Raw genomic sequence first — 20,600 nt, 5'->3', positions numbered from 1 at the left:
ATGGGTTATTCAAAAAGCATATAGAAAGTGTATGGTCAGGTGAGCATATGTGTATGGAGACATGAGTTATTCAGATACTGTAGCACTTTTAAAGCAACTGGCAACATATCACACATTAATCGAATGTGATACTAAGGGGTTTTTCTTAATTTGTATGAAGGGCACAAAGGTACAGTCTCTAATGCTAAGCTCTTTTACAGCTTCATGTATGCTTCCATTAACTCCTAATATGATGCTTGGACATTGAGAAACTTCAGAATTATACTGGAATATCTGATATATAATATCTGATATCAAATATGATATATGATGATATGATCCATTTATTCCAGTATAATTCTGAATGAGGCAATTAAAGTTAAATTCAATCTGTTTATAACCAGTTGTTTTTGAATGGCCGTTGATGCGAACAAAGAAGATAATCTTAATCAACTTGCCAAAAGAAATGTTTCTAACATTTATTACTTCAATCACAAAATTATTAGGTGAAATGTGGAGTGAAAAATTTTAGATTGATTATTGTTAGTTTAGGTAGTATATTCAGTGTGATAGAAGGGTATCTGCAAGAGTGAAAGGGAAAGTTTTAGGACTGTGGTGAAACCTGAGATGTTGTATGGACTACAGACAGTGGCATTGAGTAAAAGACAGGAGATGGAGCTGGAGGTAGCAGAGCTCAAGATGTTGAGGTTTATGTTGGGAGTGATGAGGATGGACAGGATTAGAAATTAGTTAATTAGAGGGACGGCGCATGTAGGACGTTTTGGAGACAATGTGAGGGAGGTGAAATTGAGATGATTTGGACATGTGCAGAGGAGGGACATGGGGTATATCAGTAGGAGAATGCTAATGTTGGAGCCGCCAGGAAGTAGGAAAAGAGTAAGGCCAAGGAGGAGGTTTATGGATGTGGTGAGGAAAGACATGCAGGTAGTTGGGTTGAAGGAGGCAGATGTAGAGGACAGGGGGGGTGTGGAGACGGATGATCCGCTGTGGTGACCCCTAATGGGAGAACCCGAAAGAAGAAGACGAAGAAGAAAAAGGTAGTATATTCAGATTTAGATACAAAATGAAAACAAAACAAAAAAAACAGTTCTTTATTCTGCGGTCTTGGCTGATTTTACTTTAAAATAGACAACAGAAGCTAATTCTTAAAATGAGTTGACGAGCTTTACAGCATTCAAGTTGTGTGAATGCAAAAACAACTTGCTACTGTATGATGAAGGTATGACACCAGATGCCAGTGGGTATAACAGCAAATAAGGAGCAGTAGGGGCCAGTCATGTTCAGCCCTAATGTAATTGCACATATCCACTTCACTCTCTGCACTCCTAATCACCATCACTCCCTATAACGCACACACACACACACACACACACACACACACACACACACACACACACACACACACACTACTATCACCTCACAAACATACATCTGTTCTGAAATTAAACCTTTATTAATGAGACCTGTCTGCTAGCGACTGAGGTCTTGTCAGCTGGAGACCTTGAAGATAAGATTCAGAACAACCTACTTATTGTTGATGATTACTGTGGCTATTCAGACATTTTAAAATAAATCATGTGAGGACTGACATGGCATGACACACTGAGAATGTTTCAAATATTAAATATTTTATTTTTACATTCCCAGCTATTCAGCCTCTTTAATGGTTTAGTGGTTTTCTCTTCTAAATTGAAATATAAAAATATTTGTGATACTAATTTCCTTTTTACACGTTAGTGGCCGTGCCTCTTTTTACCATTAAAACTAACCAAGACTGAGACCATGTCAGTCCACAAAGCATTTCAAATTTATCTGATCGTCAGATCAACTATGACATAAATGGGTCATAAAATAGGAGCTGATGGAATTTGCCATGTCTTTTAAAAATGTCACTTGAGAAAATCCCAGACACTGGTTGCTTTTGTGCTAAAATACACAACCATTTATATGTGATTGTGAGGTATACATGTGTGTTTGTTTTCAATTAATTTAAGCATGATCATTTGGCAATAGCAATAAATAAAATTAATTAAAAACTGTTAAATACTGTTGCACAAGCTCTGCGGCCAGTGTACTAAGCTTGTTTATGGATAAAATGGCACTGGAGAAGGTTGTAAAAAATCTCATTTGATGTAATAAAATTTGATCAGTTTCTGTCTGTTAGTATTTGTCTGGCTTTACAGTGTGCTGTAGAATTGTAACAGAATAGTGCAACAATTATTTGTATTCAGTTATACTCCTGTGATTATAACCAATTGCTTTTTTGCATTAAATGTGACTAAACCAGATTTAGACTGATCTAATATTGTGATTACCCCATTAATGTAGTAATTTACACTTTGGATCAGCAATCAGGTTTTCTTGTTCATTTTAAAGTTACTTTTTCTACTCTGAATGTCACAGCCATCTATAAACATACATTTCAGAGGCCGATGTCAACGATGTTGTTAAAGCAACAACAAAACTCACTTAAAGCCACAGTGAATATGCGCATATTTGGTACATTTAGAAACATCCAGCTTCATCGTCTGAATGTCACCGTTGACTGAAAAAATATGGAATGAGCAAATGTAATGCTCTTTTTGTTTTTAAATGTTTTTGGAATTTCATGTTTTATTATTACAGCTATTTAAGCTGCTTTAGTGCAGAGCAAAACCATTCTGACTCCCCACTTACAGACACCATTGTATGTGAATTGCTTTCTGAGCCTGTGTGCAAGGATATTTTTCTGCTCTTTCAGACTATGAGCAGCAGTAGGAGCCAGACTGTGCCGTGCTCGTTAGGACGACGCGAGTGGCATCTCAGTCAATCGCTACTGGTAATTGAGCGGTCGGAGCCAAGACACGAGCAGGCCATCTGTTTGTCACGGTGGAACATCTTGTGGCACTCTGCTCGGCACCGGGCCATTATGCTGCAGCGCTTAGTGGTGCGATATTAATAGATCCAGGGAAGAGAGGCTGAGAGACAGACATAGTGACAAAGTGGGGAGAAAGTGATCAATAGAAAGAGAGAGAGTGAGAGAAAGTAGTTGTGTAGAAGGATGACACATTTCTTTATTGATGTCATTACATAGATGTAAACAGGTATGAAGTCATGTTCATTAATGAACGTTATTAGACAAATAAGCAGGAGTGCATCTAAATAAGGTAATGGGATCCCAGCACTTCAATAATCTCACTATTTTCACTAGTAACCTGGTCTACATAGTAAACCCACATAGACCAACGATTCATTCATGTCAAGTAAAAGCTGCATGCTGAGAGAAAGTGTTGAAAGGTAAGAGCAGAGACAGGGGACAGGAAAGGCAACGCACTGACAGAGAATCAAGTCAAAATACGCGTTCAGTATGTGTCAGGTCTGTGTGGCCTCTGAACCGCGCTCCTCATCTCTCCGTCTTTAACATTAATGATCACTCCATCCTCGTTAGCAGGCTGGGAGGTCAGAAAGGGGGTCACGTCGAGCCTGCTGGTCTCCCGCACACTTCCGCGCCACAGCTCCGTCTTCACGACTCCCAGTCTTCAGCAGTGTCGTAGGCGAGCGGCCCCCTCAAAGTGCTAATTTGTTAATGTTCCTACGGAGAAGGCATGTTAATTAACTTTGTAAGATTCATGCCTAATTTAGTTATTATGCGAGGGATGAATGAGCTAATGAATGCAACAGGAGCCTCTCAGCGTGCTCGTGCCGCCCGCATTATGTTGACTTTTCTGCCTATGAATGAATTGTTTGCGCTTAACCTTGGTCTCACTTGTTTGTTAAAATGTTGGAAATAGATAAGGTGGGTTTTTCCCCCTTAATTATAAGCTGTATTTAGCCTATGTGTCAGAAAAATAAGAGGCCTGTAAAAATGCTGCAAATTTCAGTTCCTGTATATCAGAAGGTAATTTTCCAAACAGCACAGTCCAGGTCAGAGCTGAGATCTGTTAGTCAGGAACACTGCACACAAAGCCATTGCACAAGCTGCGATTTAAGAGAAGCCCAGCCGGTTCCCTTTTCGTATAACTTTGTCCAGTGACTCACATAAGATAAGAAATTTGCACATTCTCATATGCGATTGTATTTCTTCTGGATGTGCAGGGATGGTTCAGCCCAGGCCAGGTGTTCGTTTTGGATGAATACTGTGCTCGGTATGGCGTGAGAGGCTGCCACCGCCACCTCTGTTACCTGAAGGGCCTGATGGAATTCTCCGAGAACAATGCGCTAGTGGACCCCACCCTACTCCATTACAGCTACGCCTTCTGCGCTTCTCATGTCCATGGGAACAGGTACCAGCACCTCACTACTACTTTTAATTACCCCACACCTTCCAATTATTGTACTACACACACTGTTCAGATTCATAAAGGAAATTATTTTATAATATAGCAAGATCAGTATATGTGAATTATATAAAATAATTATATTTTTATATAAGCTGTAATAATTAAAACAATTGTTATTACTATTAAATATAATTGCATTCCATATAATCATAATAGACTCCATTGAGGACGCTTGTTAATTATTTGTAGTAAAGGTGGGAAAAAAAGCTTTTGTTTTCTTAGGATGTATTTACATTTGTACTGATGTAAGATTGCAATCAGAGAATTGTTTAACTGGAAATACCTTCAGGATTATCACAAATATTAAAAAAAAAACACAGTATTCTAAATAAGGGAAGAAGGTCCTGTCATTCTCCTATCAACTACAATGAACTGCTTTGAATCCAGTAATAGAAAATCTTTACAATATCCAAATTTTTTTTCCTCTGAATCTTTATATTTTTTAAAGCTGACATGCTACTTAATTTTTTTTTATCCTAGAATAAAATATCCTTTGCAAGAATATACACTATATAATTATACTATATAATTTTTACAGTGCATGTTTTTTCCTCACTTTATTTAGTGAACTGATTTTATATTAAAGAACAATAGATTTGAGCTCTTCCCGTTAACATATCATCTATAACGTCATGTTATTGTAAATGATAGAAATTAGGTTTTCATTATTTTTATTTTTTTTTGGCTTATTACGTTTTAAAAAGATCTCATGTTTTTGACCAAAAAAAACACTTTGTCCAGAATATAGTGCATATACTGTATATTTTGTTTAACACTTTCCACATCTAAAATAATTAATCTGCTATTACTTCTGGGATTCATACACATATAAAAGCAGTAGCAGTGTACTACAGTAATAAATCCATTATTGCATGGGGTTTTTCTGCTGTTCATTTTCTACATGGTATACAGTACAACCCCAAATACATCATTCCAGCTCCCAGTTATCTACAACAAGTAAAATAAAATGAGCATTTGTTAGAGCAGGGCATACATAACAGCCTCATGTGCAGTTTCTTCTGTTAACAGTTTACTAGATTATGGATTATTATAAACATGTTCTTGTTATGTTTATCGGTGTAAATTCGTACAATTTTTGCAAGGATATTTCATAATTGTGTGCCCTCTGAGATGTCTGAACTGGACCAGAGCAGAATGAACAGAGCTTGTGGGTATGAGCAATTTCTCTTGTCCACTTGTTAGCTCAAGTCCTTTGTGTTTAGCTCGTAGACTGTCCTCTTTAAAGCTATTAGTGCTCTGCTTATGGAACATCATCTGCCTTTGACTTATTCCATTTGATTGACTCTGAATCCACATGTATGTGCTGCTACGGTGTGATCATCAATTTAGACAATTAGGAGTGGTTATGGTTAGCCTCTCTGACTAATTGCTAGGTACAAATGAAAACTGGCAGCAGTGGCTTTTTGTCAGTTTGCTGATTCATTTGAATAATTACTGTATTGTCAGAACTGTGATGCCCAGAGTGGTTGTGCTAAGAAGTAGTAAATAACATTTGCCAAAAAAAAAGTTGTGTATATATATATATATATATATATATATATATATATATATATATATATATATATATATATATATATCCTCTTTAATTGTTCTTTTTTTTTCTCTTATTTTTGTCTAATTTTTTGTCTTTTTTTGTGCCTCCATTGTTTGTTTCAGCAGTTGCAAAAGCTTATAAGTTTTTACATTCATGAAGGATTTGTGTCTTTGTCTATTTAATTGGCACTGGAGGGTGTGTTTTTGACATTTTTTCCAGTGAAATAACCTATTATTAAAATTATCAAAGATGAACAGAATCAAGCTATTTCTCAGGCTTTAACAATTTCTCTATTGTTAAAGCCATATGCACCATTAATGCACAGTATTTCTAATAATATTAGAAATGGTTTGCTAATCCCATGTCTGCAGTCAGTCAGCTGCTAGTGTCAAACTCTTCACATTTTCCTTGTTTTTTTTTTTTTTTTTTTTTGCCTCACTTTAGTCACGGTCTATAACTTTTTAGTGCCACAAATGCATGCTCTATATACCAAGAAAATCTTTCGCTCACTCCCAGTCAGTTGTTTCTCCTTTTGATGTCACATTCGAAACATGTCTCTGAATAGTCTGACGTGCTGTTCGTGCGCTGTTGCCCAGAAATAACTGAATGACTGTATATGAAGCTTTACTGCAGGAAAAGAGATATATTGGCATTACTTTGGCTAAACCAATCTTCCATGTAGTCACACAGCACACTTTAATCTTTTAGCCACAATAAAGTTAGTAAAAATATCTCAAATAAACTTCAGATTTACAGTGTCCTTGCCAGGATTTATCAGACAGTGTTTTTGATCTTTTAACTTGAACTAGAATTTAGCTGTTGATAACGAATACATATTTTGAAGCAATTTGATCCATCTTCGGAGCCTGTAATATGATTTTTTTTAGGGCTAAAAGGAGTATTTTCAGCAGTGTGTAATAGCTGTGTCCATGGATTTATCACATAATTTACATTAGAGCCTATCCGGGGAAACAGAATAGCATTAGACCTGAGATTACGTGTATCACACCCAAGTGTTTCAGCATCCTGACAGAACACACGATTTTACCTGCACTGAAGGCTTGTTATTGATTGACAGTCACATTAGAAATGTCTTGCTTGTGGCACATTTATAAACTGATGTCTGCTGACAGAAGCACGCTAAGCGAGGCTTGCTACAGGGTAGCGCTCGTACATCTGTCCAAGTGTGAGATCAGAATCGTCAGATATCCAAGAGCGACAGGCAAGACAGTGATCGCAAGCCGTACTTCCACTCATGTCAGTCTTAATCCCCCTGCTTTACTGACTTGCCTGTCATGTGTAGAAGTCAGTTTTGCTTGTGTAAACCCCCCAACCACACACACACACACACACACACACACACACACAGACTGACCTCCAGTTTTCTCACATGTAAACATGATGTGCATCTGGATTGTCATCTGTTAGTCTAATAACATATCCAAGGAGTCTGTTCACACTTAAAATGCATAATCATAGTTTTTATACAGTTCCTTATGTTCACTTTCTTATAATTCTATTAAATAGGGGTGTTCTTTTTTAAATGTACCTGTTGAAAATGTCAATATTTCATTCTGACCAGGATTCAGAAGCAGTGTGGACATTTTGCAGACTGAACTGATCAGGCTTATGTCTGTTTCACTATGGACTATATCAAAGCGTTACATGTAGTGTTTGATTAAATCACACATAGCTAGCAATATTTTAGACATATTTAGGCATTTACAGCTGTGTTTTGTTAAATGTGGTCTTTTCGCATGGAAGATAGCTGATAGTCCTGAAATTTTGCAGCATGGATTATGGTTTCTTTAAGTTGAAATGTAAAATTATTTTAGATGCACAACTCGATTTTTAGTCAGATATCTTTTGGCTGTTTGACAGAATTCAGCCATCAGGTTTCCCTGACCACCTCACATATTTGTGGATAAATTTTTACTAGGGATTAATGAAGTTATTGGATGTTTAATCGATCATAGAATGGACACTTACTGAAGTGCCTCTTAACCAGCAAACCAATCATGTTGATATGGCACTAATTTGTAGAGGCTGCTGAACCTGATTCACCCTTATTGAGTAGCCGAGCACGAGGTCAGCGTTTAGCTCGTCTCACACACACTTGCTTCATTAGACGTGGACAAAGAGTTTGTCTTTCAACGCCCCACTCCCACCACCCAAGCCAAATATGATGCCGCATTGGCAGAGATTCAGCGGTAGGGAAAAACTATCATCACTGTTTGGTTAAGCTTTTACTGCAGTTAAGCGTAGTAATGTTTACGTTCAATACGGTACTGTTAACATAGTTTTCATATTTTTATGTTTTTCCTCTGCTATCGTTTAGTTCTGGAGGTGTCTTTGTGATGCCATTGAAAGGCTTGATGAAAGGTTACCATGTGTAGTGAATGCTTCATCATGGTTTAGTGATGACCAGAAGCACAGCTTGATCCTTTGACTAAGTTGCACTCTCACAAAGAGCGGAACAGCAACAGAACAGAGCAATTCACCCTGGCGCTTGTAGTTCAATTCCCAGGCCTCTTGTTAGCAGCTGTTCAACTATGAGGCCTACTGTGGAAATAATGAGCAGAAACAGAGGGAGAGAAAGGCAAGAGAATGAAATGGGGGGAGTGGACAGTGTATGGGGGTTCAAAACACCCCTTCTGTCTTTTCTTCGGAAATGTCTCTTCACGGACAAGCTCAGGACAAGGTTGGGCTCGCTTGCTCTCTCACACACACACACACACACACACACACACACACACACACACACACACACACACACACCCATGCCCACTCACAAAAATCCAGCGCAACCTTTTAGACTCTTTATTGTGCTCTTGTCGGATTAGCTGGCTCTTGTCAAGAAGAAGAAAAAGGATTCCATTTAATAGAGAGGGATTTGGAGTGCAGACTAGTTTACAAGTTGCACTTAAAGCAGCAAAGTAAAGAGAGAGCTTGGTTTTTAGTACGGAACTCTGTCGCTTACAAAGAAAGTGGGGAGGCTTGAGTAGTAGGAGGCAATGCCTTGCAACAGATCATTGTGGTGTAAAGTCTGAGGTTTACTTTTGGATTATGCTTAATAGGTTTTATCTACTTGACCTGCTAACTTGTGCATATGTTATATGTAATTTAGTCTCGTTGTCATTTGTTATAAGGAAATAAATGTTTTACTTGGTACTATTGAATAAGCACATTTTTTATTTTTTTTATAATTTTTTTGTTTGTGTTTTTGTGGTGACCAAAGTACATAGAGTTTCTGCCTTGTATGTGCTAGGCATTTTGTACATGTATGAATATGGAAAGGCTTGTGTCACGCATATTCCTGGGAAATATAATATAATGGCAGTTATTGTAACACCTACTGCCATGTTCTCTATTTTAAAAATGCCATCATGTTTCTAAAATGATAACAGCCTTCTCACTATGCCTTTTTTTTTTACTATTATTGATTATGATAGGTACTGATTTAAACTTACTTTTTTTTTCATGAAGCTTTTACAACATATACTGTAAATTCAGGGTTGTTTTTTTAACACTATTTGAAATTTCAGCACTTCAAGCACTTGTCTGTCTTTAACTAGAGTCCCTGGTGTGTGGCATTTACCCAAAAATGCTTCCAATATTATGAACTGAATCAGTTGTATTAAAGTAAAGGGGGAAATAGCCTTGGGGTTGTATTGATGTTGGAAATGAAGTCATTTGTGGGAACACTTTGTTGAAGGCCCATAACTCAAAATCAAAGTTCAGCACTTCTATGTATGCATCCTCCCTGGTTCATGGAAAATTTGAGGGCCCAATTTTTAAGTTGATAAAAATTGGAAGTTTGAAATCATTGCATCCTGATTGTTTTTTAGGCCTGATGGAATGGGTACCATCACAGAGGACGAACAGGAGGAGTTTGAAGAGATAAGGGTCAGGCTGCTGACACTGCTAGAGAATCAGATAACTCATTTCAGGTAAGAACTGATAAAATAAAATAAAAAAAAAGCACCTAAGCCATGCGATTAGAGAAAAGCATAAAAAATAAATATATTTTTATTGGTATGTTACACTAATATGACATTTTATTCGGCCATTTGTATACACTCTTATGTGTCCTTCTACTGCTACCTCTGTAGAGAGCTGAGAACATTAATAATGACGCTTGTACTCCTGAAGCTGGAAGTTGGGCAGTAGGAACACAAAATAGGCAGAACAATAGCTAGACAATGACAAGAAAACAACTTCAGGGATTATGCAAATGTAGGGCAGAGAGAGAGCCATCAGCCCAAACTTATTAAAGCTGTGAGCCACTTGTTAAGTGTGCCTCCTTTGGTTCACTCTCAAATAGGCTAACAACATGCCTCTTCACTGAGGGCTTTTCACTCACACCTGTCCCCTGCAGTGTCCATAAGGACCACTGGCCTTTTTTCAGTGTTTTCTCTATTCATGCTCTGACACCTGTTCTGCTTTTTTTTTCCTCCTCACTTCAGGGGAAATTAGTTTCTCCTAATCTCAGCAAAATAGCATTTTAGTACCTCTCCATTATTTATTAGCTCTTTAGTGCTTAAAGCTATAAAATTGCGTGCTCTTCAAGTTACAGTGCATCCGGAAAGTATTCACAGCACTTCACTGAGGTCTCCAGACAATTCCTTGGACTTCATGGCTTGGTTTGTGCTCTGACATGCACTGTTAACTGTGGGACCTTCTATAGACAGGTGTTTGCCTTTCCAAATCATGTCCAATTAACTGAGTTTACCACAGGTGGACTCCAATCAAGTTGTAGAAACATCTCAAAAATGATCAGTGGAAACGCGATGCACCTGAGCTCAATTTTAAGAGGTCTCGGCAAAGGCTGTGAATACTTATGTACATGTGCTTTTATTTTTCAGCTTTTATTTTTAATCAGTTGGCAAAGATTTCAAACACACTTCTTTCATGCTGCCCTGAATACTTTACGGATACACTATAATATCCACATGGGCTTTTGTGATTATTCTCTTTTCTTGCAATATTTGTAGATACTGTTTTCCATTTGGACGCCCAGAGGGGGCTTTAAAAGCCACACTGTCACTTCTAGAACGGGTAAGCATTTAAATGTACAGGTTTATGTTCTAGCACTGTGTAAATCCAACAGATTTCCCACAGGTACACAATGAACTTAGAGGAGGACCATGGTGGTGGACTGGGGATCTGTGTTTGAGATGATATAGGGATGGATGGGAGTATTTTACAGAGGATGGATAACCTGTGTAGGGGAAACAATTAATATGTTGTAAATATACTTAATACAGAGAGCTTGAATGTTTGCACTGTTATATTGTAGAGTTGCATGAAACTGTCCTTCCACAGGGGATATATTTAAAACTTTTACAATAACATTAACTTGGAACATGAAAAGCTGAAACTTTTTAACCAAAAATCAGCTTCTTTTACTCAATGATGCAATTAAGCATTGACCAGGACTGATTCCACTTTTCTATACCCTTTTCTTCTCTTTTTCAAGGTTCTTATGAAAGACATCACCATACCAGTTCCTGCTGAGGAGATGAAGAAAATTGTGCAGAAATGTTTGGAAAAGGCTGCACTCATGAACTACACCCAGCTGACTGACTACGCCCAGTTTGAAGGTTTTAAATGCTTCATGTTGCATCATTGGCTGAGGCTTACAAAGCTTTGGAAAGTACAGAAATATAGAAAAGGTTTCAACCCTCATGTCCGTTTAACGTCACTTATTTTTGTGTCTGTCTCCAGCCGACTGCCCTCAGGTCCCTCCAGAGAAGAGGCTAGAAGACATGATGCGACTGGGGGAACTGTGCATGGAGGTGCTTCAGCAGAATGACGAACATCATTCTGAGGTAGAGCGCACGGTTTCACATTCAACCAGAAGTAAAAGAGCTGGTGTTTATCAGGACCGTCAGATTGAACCGACAAAACTCTGAAGGAAAACAGATGCACATAATGGCAAATCTTTTATTTATTGTTTTATTGTCAACTTGTCGTCATTTAGCATCTCACTGTCCATTTTCCCTCCAAGTAACAGCGGGTGCTAATAGCGAATAACTCGTTGAACAATTAGTACCAGCTCACAGTAGCGGTAGATGTAAATAACGCCCACAGCACATCTGTCCTTATCTGTCGTTTCTCAAATAACTACAAAATAGACTCATGCTGGTGTATGTTTTTTTTTTTTTTTTTTTTTTTTTTGGATCAATCATAGGTGTTAAAGCTTTGTTAGCGGAGGCTGTTTCATTTGCTTAAATGCGTTTGTAGCAGTAGACATCTGTTCCTAAGGTGTGGAGTTATTTTTAGGGCTCCAGCCACAAACAGCTGTCACATGTGAAGATGACGGTAATGCTAAAGTGTTGGCACCTAATAAGAGGAATATGCCACTTGCCGTTACTAAGGAAACATTGATATGGTGAAGCTGAAAATAGTCAAATTGTGGAAAACTTTGAATATTACCTTTTCAAACAGTTGAATTTCAAAGTCATTTTAGATGATGTTTATATATCTTTTTAATTGTCTTGTTTTTCCCTTTTTTTTGTAAACGCATAAGGGAAGAGAGGTAAGTGAACGTTTCAGCTGCGGATGTATAGTGATTATTTATGTAAATTCAATACATCACTGTTTTGTGCTGGGGTTTCTATTTTCTGTGTGTGTGTTCATCTGTCTTGTTCATTTTGTGTTCTGCTTGAGGAACGTTTGACTATGCAACACAACTGAACATAGTTCATAGTTCTGAACATAATTAAATCACGTTTTTAAAATATATAAGCTGAAGCTGCTCAGTCGGGCAGACTCTTTGATGTATTTTTTAAGTCTCCTAAAGACCACATTTGAATTGCTGGTGTTTCATATAGAGCATTAAAAGGAGTTGTAAATGGAGTCGGTTGGCACAGTGGCAAAAAAATAAGTTGATTCTTGAAAGCCTGAAGATAAGTGTCTTTAAGTCCAGATACAGAATGTCACTAGAATTAGTGTTTGCTCCCATACAACCCTGACACACACTTACAGAAACACAAAGATATACACACACAATAGGCATTTTTCAATAGATCCTGGAGCATTCTACTCTTCTGATCAAATTTTTTTTTTCCCCATTTGACTTTTTTCGTGTATTACTTTTTTGATTGAGGTCTGCAGCTATGGACAGAGAGTTCTTGCCTGTCTTGTTAAGGAGGGGGTGTGGGGTGCGGACTGGCCTTCCTTCTAACTCTTCTATTAAGTGTGCAACAACCAGCATCTATGTGTATAAGAATGAACATGAAGGACTTTAATTATTTTTAATGCCTGACATACAGCCACACAAAACCCTTGTCAGATAGGATAGAAGAGACTAATAGCCAGTCTTCACTTTCCCTGAGAGGAGACAGTGTGATCCTTTTTGGTCAGGTAAAGAAAAGGCATTTGCTATAACAAAATTCTTTTGCTTTTTAATATTATTTTTCTGTGCACAAAGCATGAGATTATTTAAAACTGTAGTATTGAATCCAGGCCACTAAAAAAAAATTCTATATTATTCTCAGTTGCATCTTGAACTACTTTTATTATATATATATATATATATATATATATATATATATATATATATATATATATATATATATATATATATATAGTATAAAAATATATATATGGATTTTCTGGACTATAAGCCGGTACTTTTCCCCATGCTTTGAACCCCGCGTCTTAAACAACAAAGTGGCTAATATATGGTTTTTCCTGGGTTTTTCCCAGTTTCACAAGCTTCAAGCCAAAAAAACTGTGCCCCATAACATTAGACCAATGAAATTGCAGAACGGGTTCAGGTGAACCAATGAAAATCTTTATATTAACTCAGATGCGCTCCCACTGAATCGGGCCGCACCACATCGTAAATATGAATGAGGTTCCTCTGACGTTTCACCTGCCGCTCACTCGGACTGTCTACAGGAAATGCGAATCATTCATCACGCTGAAAACAACCGGGCATGAAAAAACACACTTTACCTGTGTTCTGAGCTGCACGGCATCGGGAGAAAAGCTTCACTGATGGTGATTTTTAAACGCACGACGATGCCAAAAGATAAACTCCTGAGAGAAATAATTGTGAAAGGAAGGAGGAAGACGGTGAACAACGACTTTCTTGTTAGACCACTGTTTAGATACAAGCCGTGTAACAGACACTGTCTTTCGTTAAAGCCTGTGTAAAGTTCATTAGTTTCAATGTAGACACCTGCGGCTTATAGACAGTTCAAATTTATGTTCAAAATAAAAGTCTATGTAAAATTCAGTGGGTGCGGCTTATATTTGGGTGCGCTTAATAGTCCAGAAATTACGGTACATATATATATATATATATATATATATATATATATATATATATATATAATGTACCGTAATTTCCAAATCAGCTCAAATCAGCTTTATACTAATGCAATGTAATATATATTTGTAAGTAGGTATATATATATATATATATATATATATATATATATATATATATATATATATATATATATATATATATACGTATTTACAAATATATATTACTTAAATATAATCTCAGTTACAGCATGTTTATTAAGGGAATTGAGCTGTTTAATGGTAGATAAGTAAGCTTTGCTCAAAAACTGTAATGTGACGTTTAATTTGCATTAGTATAAAGCTGATTTGAGCCTTCACTTTACGAGACAGTTAATGCTGTTTTGTAAGAACAACCTACAGCAATAAGAAATGGCTGTGGCTCATGTGTTAGTAATACTGGCAAAACACTAGTTCCAAAATAATTTAGGTGATTAGTGATCATGCTCAGTTCTGGGACTGGGTGGCATTTGAAGCTTCTTGGATGATGCCCAGCACAGTGAGGGCTCAGTTGTGTTTTCCTGATGGCTGCTCAGTGATGATATGGATACTGTTTCTCCCACTGTGTTTACCTCACTCGTTGAGCCTCTGTATTCTTTCCTTTCAAGGTCGTGTATTGTCCTGTTTGTCATCTTCTGAGCTTGTGGTTGGTAAAATCAGTTTTCTTTGTTTTGTGAATTTCTTTTCTGCGGAATTCATTTGGACCTTGAAAATAATTGTTGCACACGTTGCATGTGAATTTGTCATTTATTCTTTTGTGTGTGTTGTGTTTCTAGCTTCTGTCTTTGTTCCTCATAACACTCATTTACTGAAAAAGAAGCGCACAGTTGTGCATCTAAAATTTGCACAGACGCTTGTAGATAAATCAGAACAATTTAGGGGGAAAAGACTAAATGAAACTAGAACTGTTTGGCAATATATCATCTGATGAATTTTTGAAGAAAGCAGATTTGCATGTTTGATACCATGAACACCATGACCACAGAGAAATAGTGGTGGCAGTATGATAATGTGGTGTTGCTTTTTTGTAAAAGATACTGAGGAATTACATGTCATCAAAGGAATTGTAAATGGAGCGATGTGCTGGGACTTATTAAAGGAGAATTTATTTTAATTGATCAAACTAAACCTCATACCTACAGCCAAAATTACTCAAGCCTTCTAAAAAACATGGTAAAAGTGGGAAAGCCTGACTGACTTATTTATTCCTAAAAAAAAAAAAAAAAACTCTCACTCTGTTTTAATGATCTGATGTTTGTTTTATGCAGATACACTCATAAGAAACAAAAGGGTTCCTCAAAAAACCTTTCACATTTTTTTCTAATAGTAAAAGTGCCACCATAATGCCCATAATTCATCTCTTTCTCTTGCCCTCTATATATATATATATATATATATATATATGTGTGTGTGTGTGTGTGTGTGTGTGTGTGTGTGTGTGTGTGTGTGTGTGTGTGTGTGTGTGTGTGTTTGCATCCACCATAGGCTTTCTCCTGGTGGCCTGAGGCAATGGCAGAGCATGCTGAGACGTTCTTGTCTCTCTACACAGTAGACATGGATGCAGCTCTGGCAGTGCAGCCACAGGACTCATGGGACAGCTTCCCTCTTTTTCAGCTGCTCAACAATTTCTTACGTACTGATCGTAAGTGAGTTTAATTTGACTTTCTTTTTCTTCCTTTTTGTTCAAAGGAGTTTTTTTCATTAGTTTTTGTTTTTGCATTTTGCTCAACAGCTGACACCCTACTGTAAAAGCGGACTTCAAATAACATTTTTTATATTTTTTTTATTTTGGAACTGTCTCAAAATTATTCATAAAGCTGACACCGGATTTGTAAACATAATCTAAATATTGCCCAAAAAGACACTAACGGTGTCTTTTCCCTGTCCATACATTAAATATCTTTGTGAGCTTTATACATGTTTTATTTTCAATTTATCATTCAATGTCTCTTTGACACAGTATTTTTAAGTTGCTTTGATATTACTGCTCAGTAGCTTTAACTATCCTTGTGGAGTTTTAAAGTGATTAATCAAATGTCGATTCCTTTTTTTTTTTTTTTTTTTTTTTTTTTTGGTTTCGGTTTTGATTCATTTTCTTTGTTTGTTTGTTTCAGCTTTTTCTTTTACGATGTCCAAAATTGTAACTGTAAATAGCTACCTTTACCTTCTAGATTAGATATTTCCATTACTTTCTTGTAGTAAAATTATAGAATATATAATTTCTTTAAATTATTTTTCATTATTTCTTAAATTAAATTGTAATTCATATTCTTGAGTCTATACGATATAATCTGGAAATCAATTTTTCCCCTAATTTTTTGATAAATATCCAATCTATCCTAACATTATCCGTCCCCCGATAAAAAGATTAGTTTTAACAATTTTACTAGGTTCAATGTTATTTTGTGCATGATTTCATCTGTCACTGCTCAATTTGCCTTCCAGAGTCATTGTCTGGCCAAAAGTATGTGGACAATTGACTATCACTGTCATTCAAAACAATAGATATACCACAGATATAGTAACCATATGCTGCTATAAGAGCCTCCACTCATCTGGGAAGGCTTTGCACTATATTTTGGAGAGTGGCTCTAGGGATTTGTGCTCATTCAGCCATAAAAGCTTTAGTGAGGTCAGGTGCCAATGTCAAGTGAGGCCTAGTGCACAGTTTTATTTTATTTCCAGGGTGTTCAATAGGGTTTTGGTCAAAGCTAGGGCCACTTGTGTTTTCCATGCCAAAATTGGCAAACCATATGTGTCTGGAGCTCACCTTGTTTACAGGAGCAGTGTCATGCTGGAACATTGCTGTTTCAGTTTTATTAAAGGAAATTTAGAATGCTACAGAAAACAAACACATTTTCAAGACAGTTGTTTGATTTTTCTTCTCTTTTTTTGTTTATCCCTTTACATTGTTTAAGGTACTGCAGGGCTTCTTAACTCTGATATTAAATATGCTGTCAGATTCCATTTAGCTAAACATTTTTAATGATTAGAGAAAAAAAAGACATATTCAGCTGTTTACTGTGCAGTTCCAGAGGCAGTTGTTTGATGAGATGCAGCTTTAAGCTATTAAACAGTAAATAAAGTCATGTCAAATTAAGCTTCTCCTGTACACTATATGGACAAAAGTTTGTGGACACCTAACCATAAGATGCTTTTTGAACATCTCATTTCCATGTATAGTCCCTGTTTGCTGTTATAATAAGCCACAAGAGCATTAATCAGGTATTGATGTTGGAGGCCTGGAGTGCAGTCAGTGTTATAATTCATCCCAAAGATGTTCATATAGGTTGAGGTCAAAGCTCTATAGCAGGTCATTCAAGATCTTACTCTCAAAACCATGTGCACCATATCTTCATGAAACTGGCTTTATGCACAGGAGCATTGTCATGCTAGAACAGGTTTGGGTCTCCTAGGACAAGTGTAGGTTAAATCAAATTATACCACATCTAAAGACAATTATATGCATCCAACTTTGTGGTAACAGTCTGGGAAAGAACCAAATACAGCTGGAAAATCAGGTGTCCCAGTACTTTTGGTCATATAGATCATATAGATTCAAATGTAGAGCTACAGTAAAATAATAAGATACACTGTTTATAATCATATTTGGAGTAAACTAAAGACACAATCAAGAAAATAATTTTTACAGGTATTTGGGTTTTTTTTGGAGCACACATGTTTGAGGCTGAAGTATAATCACATTGTTTTCTTCACTAATTACAATTAATTGCTCCATATTCAGTCGTTTAATTTGTCACAACGCTCCTTTTCATACAGACTGAAATATAATGAGAAAACCTTGCAAGTTGTGCAGAAAAGAGGAAATAATTGTTTTGGTTATTAGCAAGGGCGTAGGAGTAATTTGGCAAACGGAGTGGGGGAGGGGCGGCACAATTACCGCTAGTTGATTCTCCCCTGGGAAGAAAACTTTGGAAAAGCAACATTTAAATGCTCATTTCTGATTACATTTGACAGCAGCATTTATTAATCTGCTGCTCACAAATAGAGCACCGCAAACCAAACTAACAACACTGCATAATGTTCGATTCCTTTACCTAGTGATATAATATCTGGCAGGCGAAGCAAGAAAGAACTTGGCCACTTACTTTTATGCTCTTTCTCATGGGATCATGCGCCTAGGTTATCTCAAACATGGCTAATAGAATGTGCAAAGTAGTACATAGACTAACCATAATAATTAAAGAATTCAAACCATATTGGAATTTGGAGGTGACGTCAACACCTTGTAGACTTTGTAATCTCAAAAAACATTTTTGGACATTTTGTGCAGTGTGGCAAGGCACATTATGCTGCTAAAATAGACCAGTGCTATTTGGTAAAAGCATTTCCATGAAGTTGTTCACTTTCATCAACAAAACTGACGAAGGTTACCAAGGTACGAGGTGGTATCAAAATGTTTCGAGACTAATGGTGCTAACTGGTGCTATTCTAACCGCGTGTTATCACGTCTGCGATTTCATCATGTAGCAAACATGAAATTCTGGATGAAACTGGGCAAATCCGCTTCAAGAGAGGAAGAACATCCTGATCTTCCAAGCTCAACCCCCGAAAATGACAAAACCATTCGGCAACTTGTGCATAGTGATTGTCGGAGAAAGATCCACGTGATCTCACTTCTGCACTGACCCTATTTGCCAGATTTGGCTCTTACAGACTTTGCCCTCTTGCCGAAGATGAAGATCCAGCTCAAAGGGTTGCGGTTTTGACACCATCGTGTAGATCCAATTTTGTCAAAACGGCACTGTATTGCTGTACAAGGGCATTATTTTGCAGGTGATAGTGTGTAAAGTGTGTGTAAAGAAATAAAGCATTTTTTTTGTTAAAACTATTTGATACCTCCTCGTAGGTGGTATGCATCAAAGTATGCCAGGACTTAAAGTTTCCCCAGCAGAACATTTTCCAGAGCGTTAAATTGCCTCTGCTGGTTTGCCTTCTTCTTATAGTGCATCCCGGTGCCATCTCTTTGTCAGGTAAACCACATGCATGCACTCGACTTTCCTCATGATTTAAAAGACAAAATTGAGATGGCTAAACAACTGGGTCAGAGCATCACTACAAGGTGTCCCGTTGTAGTGATGCTCTGACCCAGTTGTTTAGCCATCTCAATTTTGGCACTTGTCAAAGTGCTCAGATCCACTTTACTTGTCAGTAGATAAATAAATAAAGTACTTAAATAATATTAAAATGGATTGAATTAAGTGTGTGTGTGTGTGTGTGTGTGTGTGTGTGTGTGTGTGTGTGTGTGTGTGTGTGTGTGTGTGTGTGTGTGTGTGTATATGGATGGACGGACGGACGGACGGACAGACAGACATGCTAGTCATTGCTAGTCAGACTAGATATGCTAGTCATTTATTCCCTTATGATTAAGCTTATAAAATATCAAGCTCTTGGCCATGAAGGCTCTTTCATTCTGCTGCCACTAAATGCACACGAGTTTCATCATCTTCTCAAGATGTTAAATGGTTGTGAAACGTGCTCGCACACCCACGAGAGTAAAAAGGCTAGTGTTAATGACGAAGGAACAGAGTGAGAGGGAATTATAACTAATGATGCCCAATGAGACACCTCTCTCTCTCTCTCTCTCTTTCTCTTTCTTTTTCTCTCTAGGATGAATTCCCACAGGAATTTGTGGGAATGTGCCACCTTTACTCGTCTGCTTCTTCTATCCCACGCACCACAAAATATCATGTCCAACAACAAATGTATTTTCTTTTACTTTATATTGGAAAAACTGGAGAATGTTTTTTTTTTTTTCTTGGAGTCATTTCTAACCAATATAAATTTAATGTGGTCTCTCAGTGGATTTTGTTTGCTACTTATGAATAGCTGTCAGGTTTCGGCCTTGAATTAATGCCAAAATTGTATTTGAGACTTTCGGAAAGAGAGTGTTATGTGTTTACTACAGTTTTGAAGCTTTCCAAATATTTGAATCTTTTTTTCCCCTGTTCTAGCTCACTTGTGCAATGGAACATTCCACAAGCATCTGCAGGAGCTCTACATACCTCTGGTAGTTCGCTATATTGATCTGATGGAGTCATCCATTGCCCAGTCTGTCCATCATGGCTTTGAGCAAGAGACCTGGCAGTCTGTCAAGTAAGAGTAATAGCCTTAATCACAACTTTTATAAAGATTTCTAAAATGTTTTTTCTCGTAAAGCATGGTTTTATGCATTTGCAGTATTTTTATCTTTATACGCTTTCTCTATCTTTTTTCTCTTTGATACCTAAACACTTTAGCACTAAAGCACTCTTAGCTTTTCTGTCTTTCATATTTGCATCAAAGTAAAACTCTTTTTCAAACTCTGCAGTGCTTCATTCATTGTGTCTGTCATTTCTTTTTTGTTTTTACTCTTCTGTTTCTTCTGTCTGTTTTTCCTTTTCAAT

At 37.1% G+C, this 20,600-nt stretch overlaps 1 protein-coding gene across 4 annotated transcripts in view; it reads left to right on the top strand.

The window, feature by feature from the left end:
* cadps2 (Ca++-dependent secretion activator 2) overlaps positions 1–20,600 on the top strand; it is a 116,507-nt gene that overhangs the window by 82,136 nt on the left and 13,771 nt on the right. For 2 of the 4 annotated variants that reach the window (XM_046859093.1, XM_046859095.1), the window contains exons 13-20: positions 4,075–4,262; positions 9,723–9,824; positions 10,869–10,932; positions 11,354–11,477; positions 11,602–11,705; positions 12,407–12,415; positions 15,679–15,835; positions 20,169–20,310. In XM_046859093.1, coding sequence (XP_046715049.1) covers positions 4,075–4,262; positions 9,723–9,824; positions 10,869–10,932; positions 11,354–11,477; positions 11,602–11,705; positions 12,407–12,415; positions 15,679–15,835; positions 20,169–20,310 — 890 coding nt within the window. The remainder of the gene's footprint in view (positions 1–4,074; positions 4,263–9,722; positions 9,825–10,868; positions 10,933–11,353; positions 11,478–11,601; positions 11,706–12,406; positions 12,416–15,678; positions 15,836–20,168; positions 20,311–20,600) is intronic. The other 2 variants (XM_046859094.1, XM_046859096.1) reach the window with 1 other exon arrangement.

The sequence above is a fragment of the Silurus meridionalis genome, chromosome 10, assembly GCF_014805685.1.
Source record: "Silurus meridionalis isolate SWU-2019-XX chromosome 10, ASM1480568v1, whole genome shotgun sequence".
Classification (NCBI taxonomy): domain Eukaryota; kingdom Metazoa; phylum Chordata; class Actinopteri; order Siluriformes; family Siluridae; genus Silurus; species Silurus meridionalis.
The sequence above is the reverse complement of the archived record's forward strand: the minus strand, read 5'-3'. Positions and strand labels throughout refer to the sequence as shown.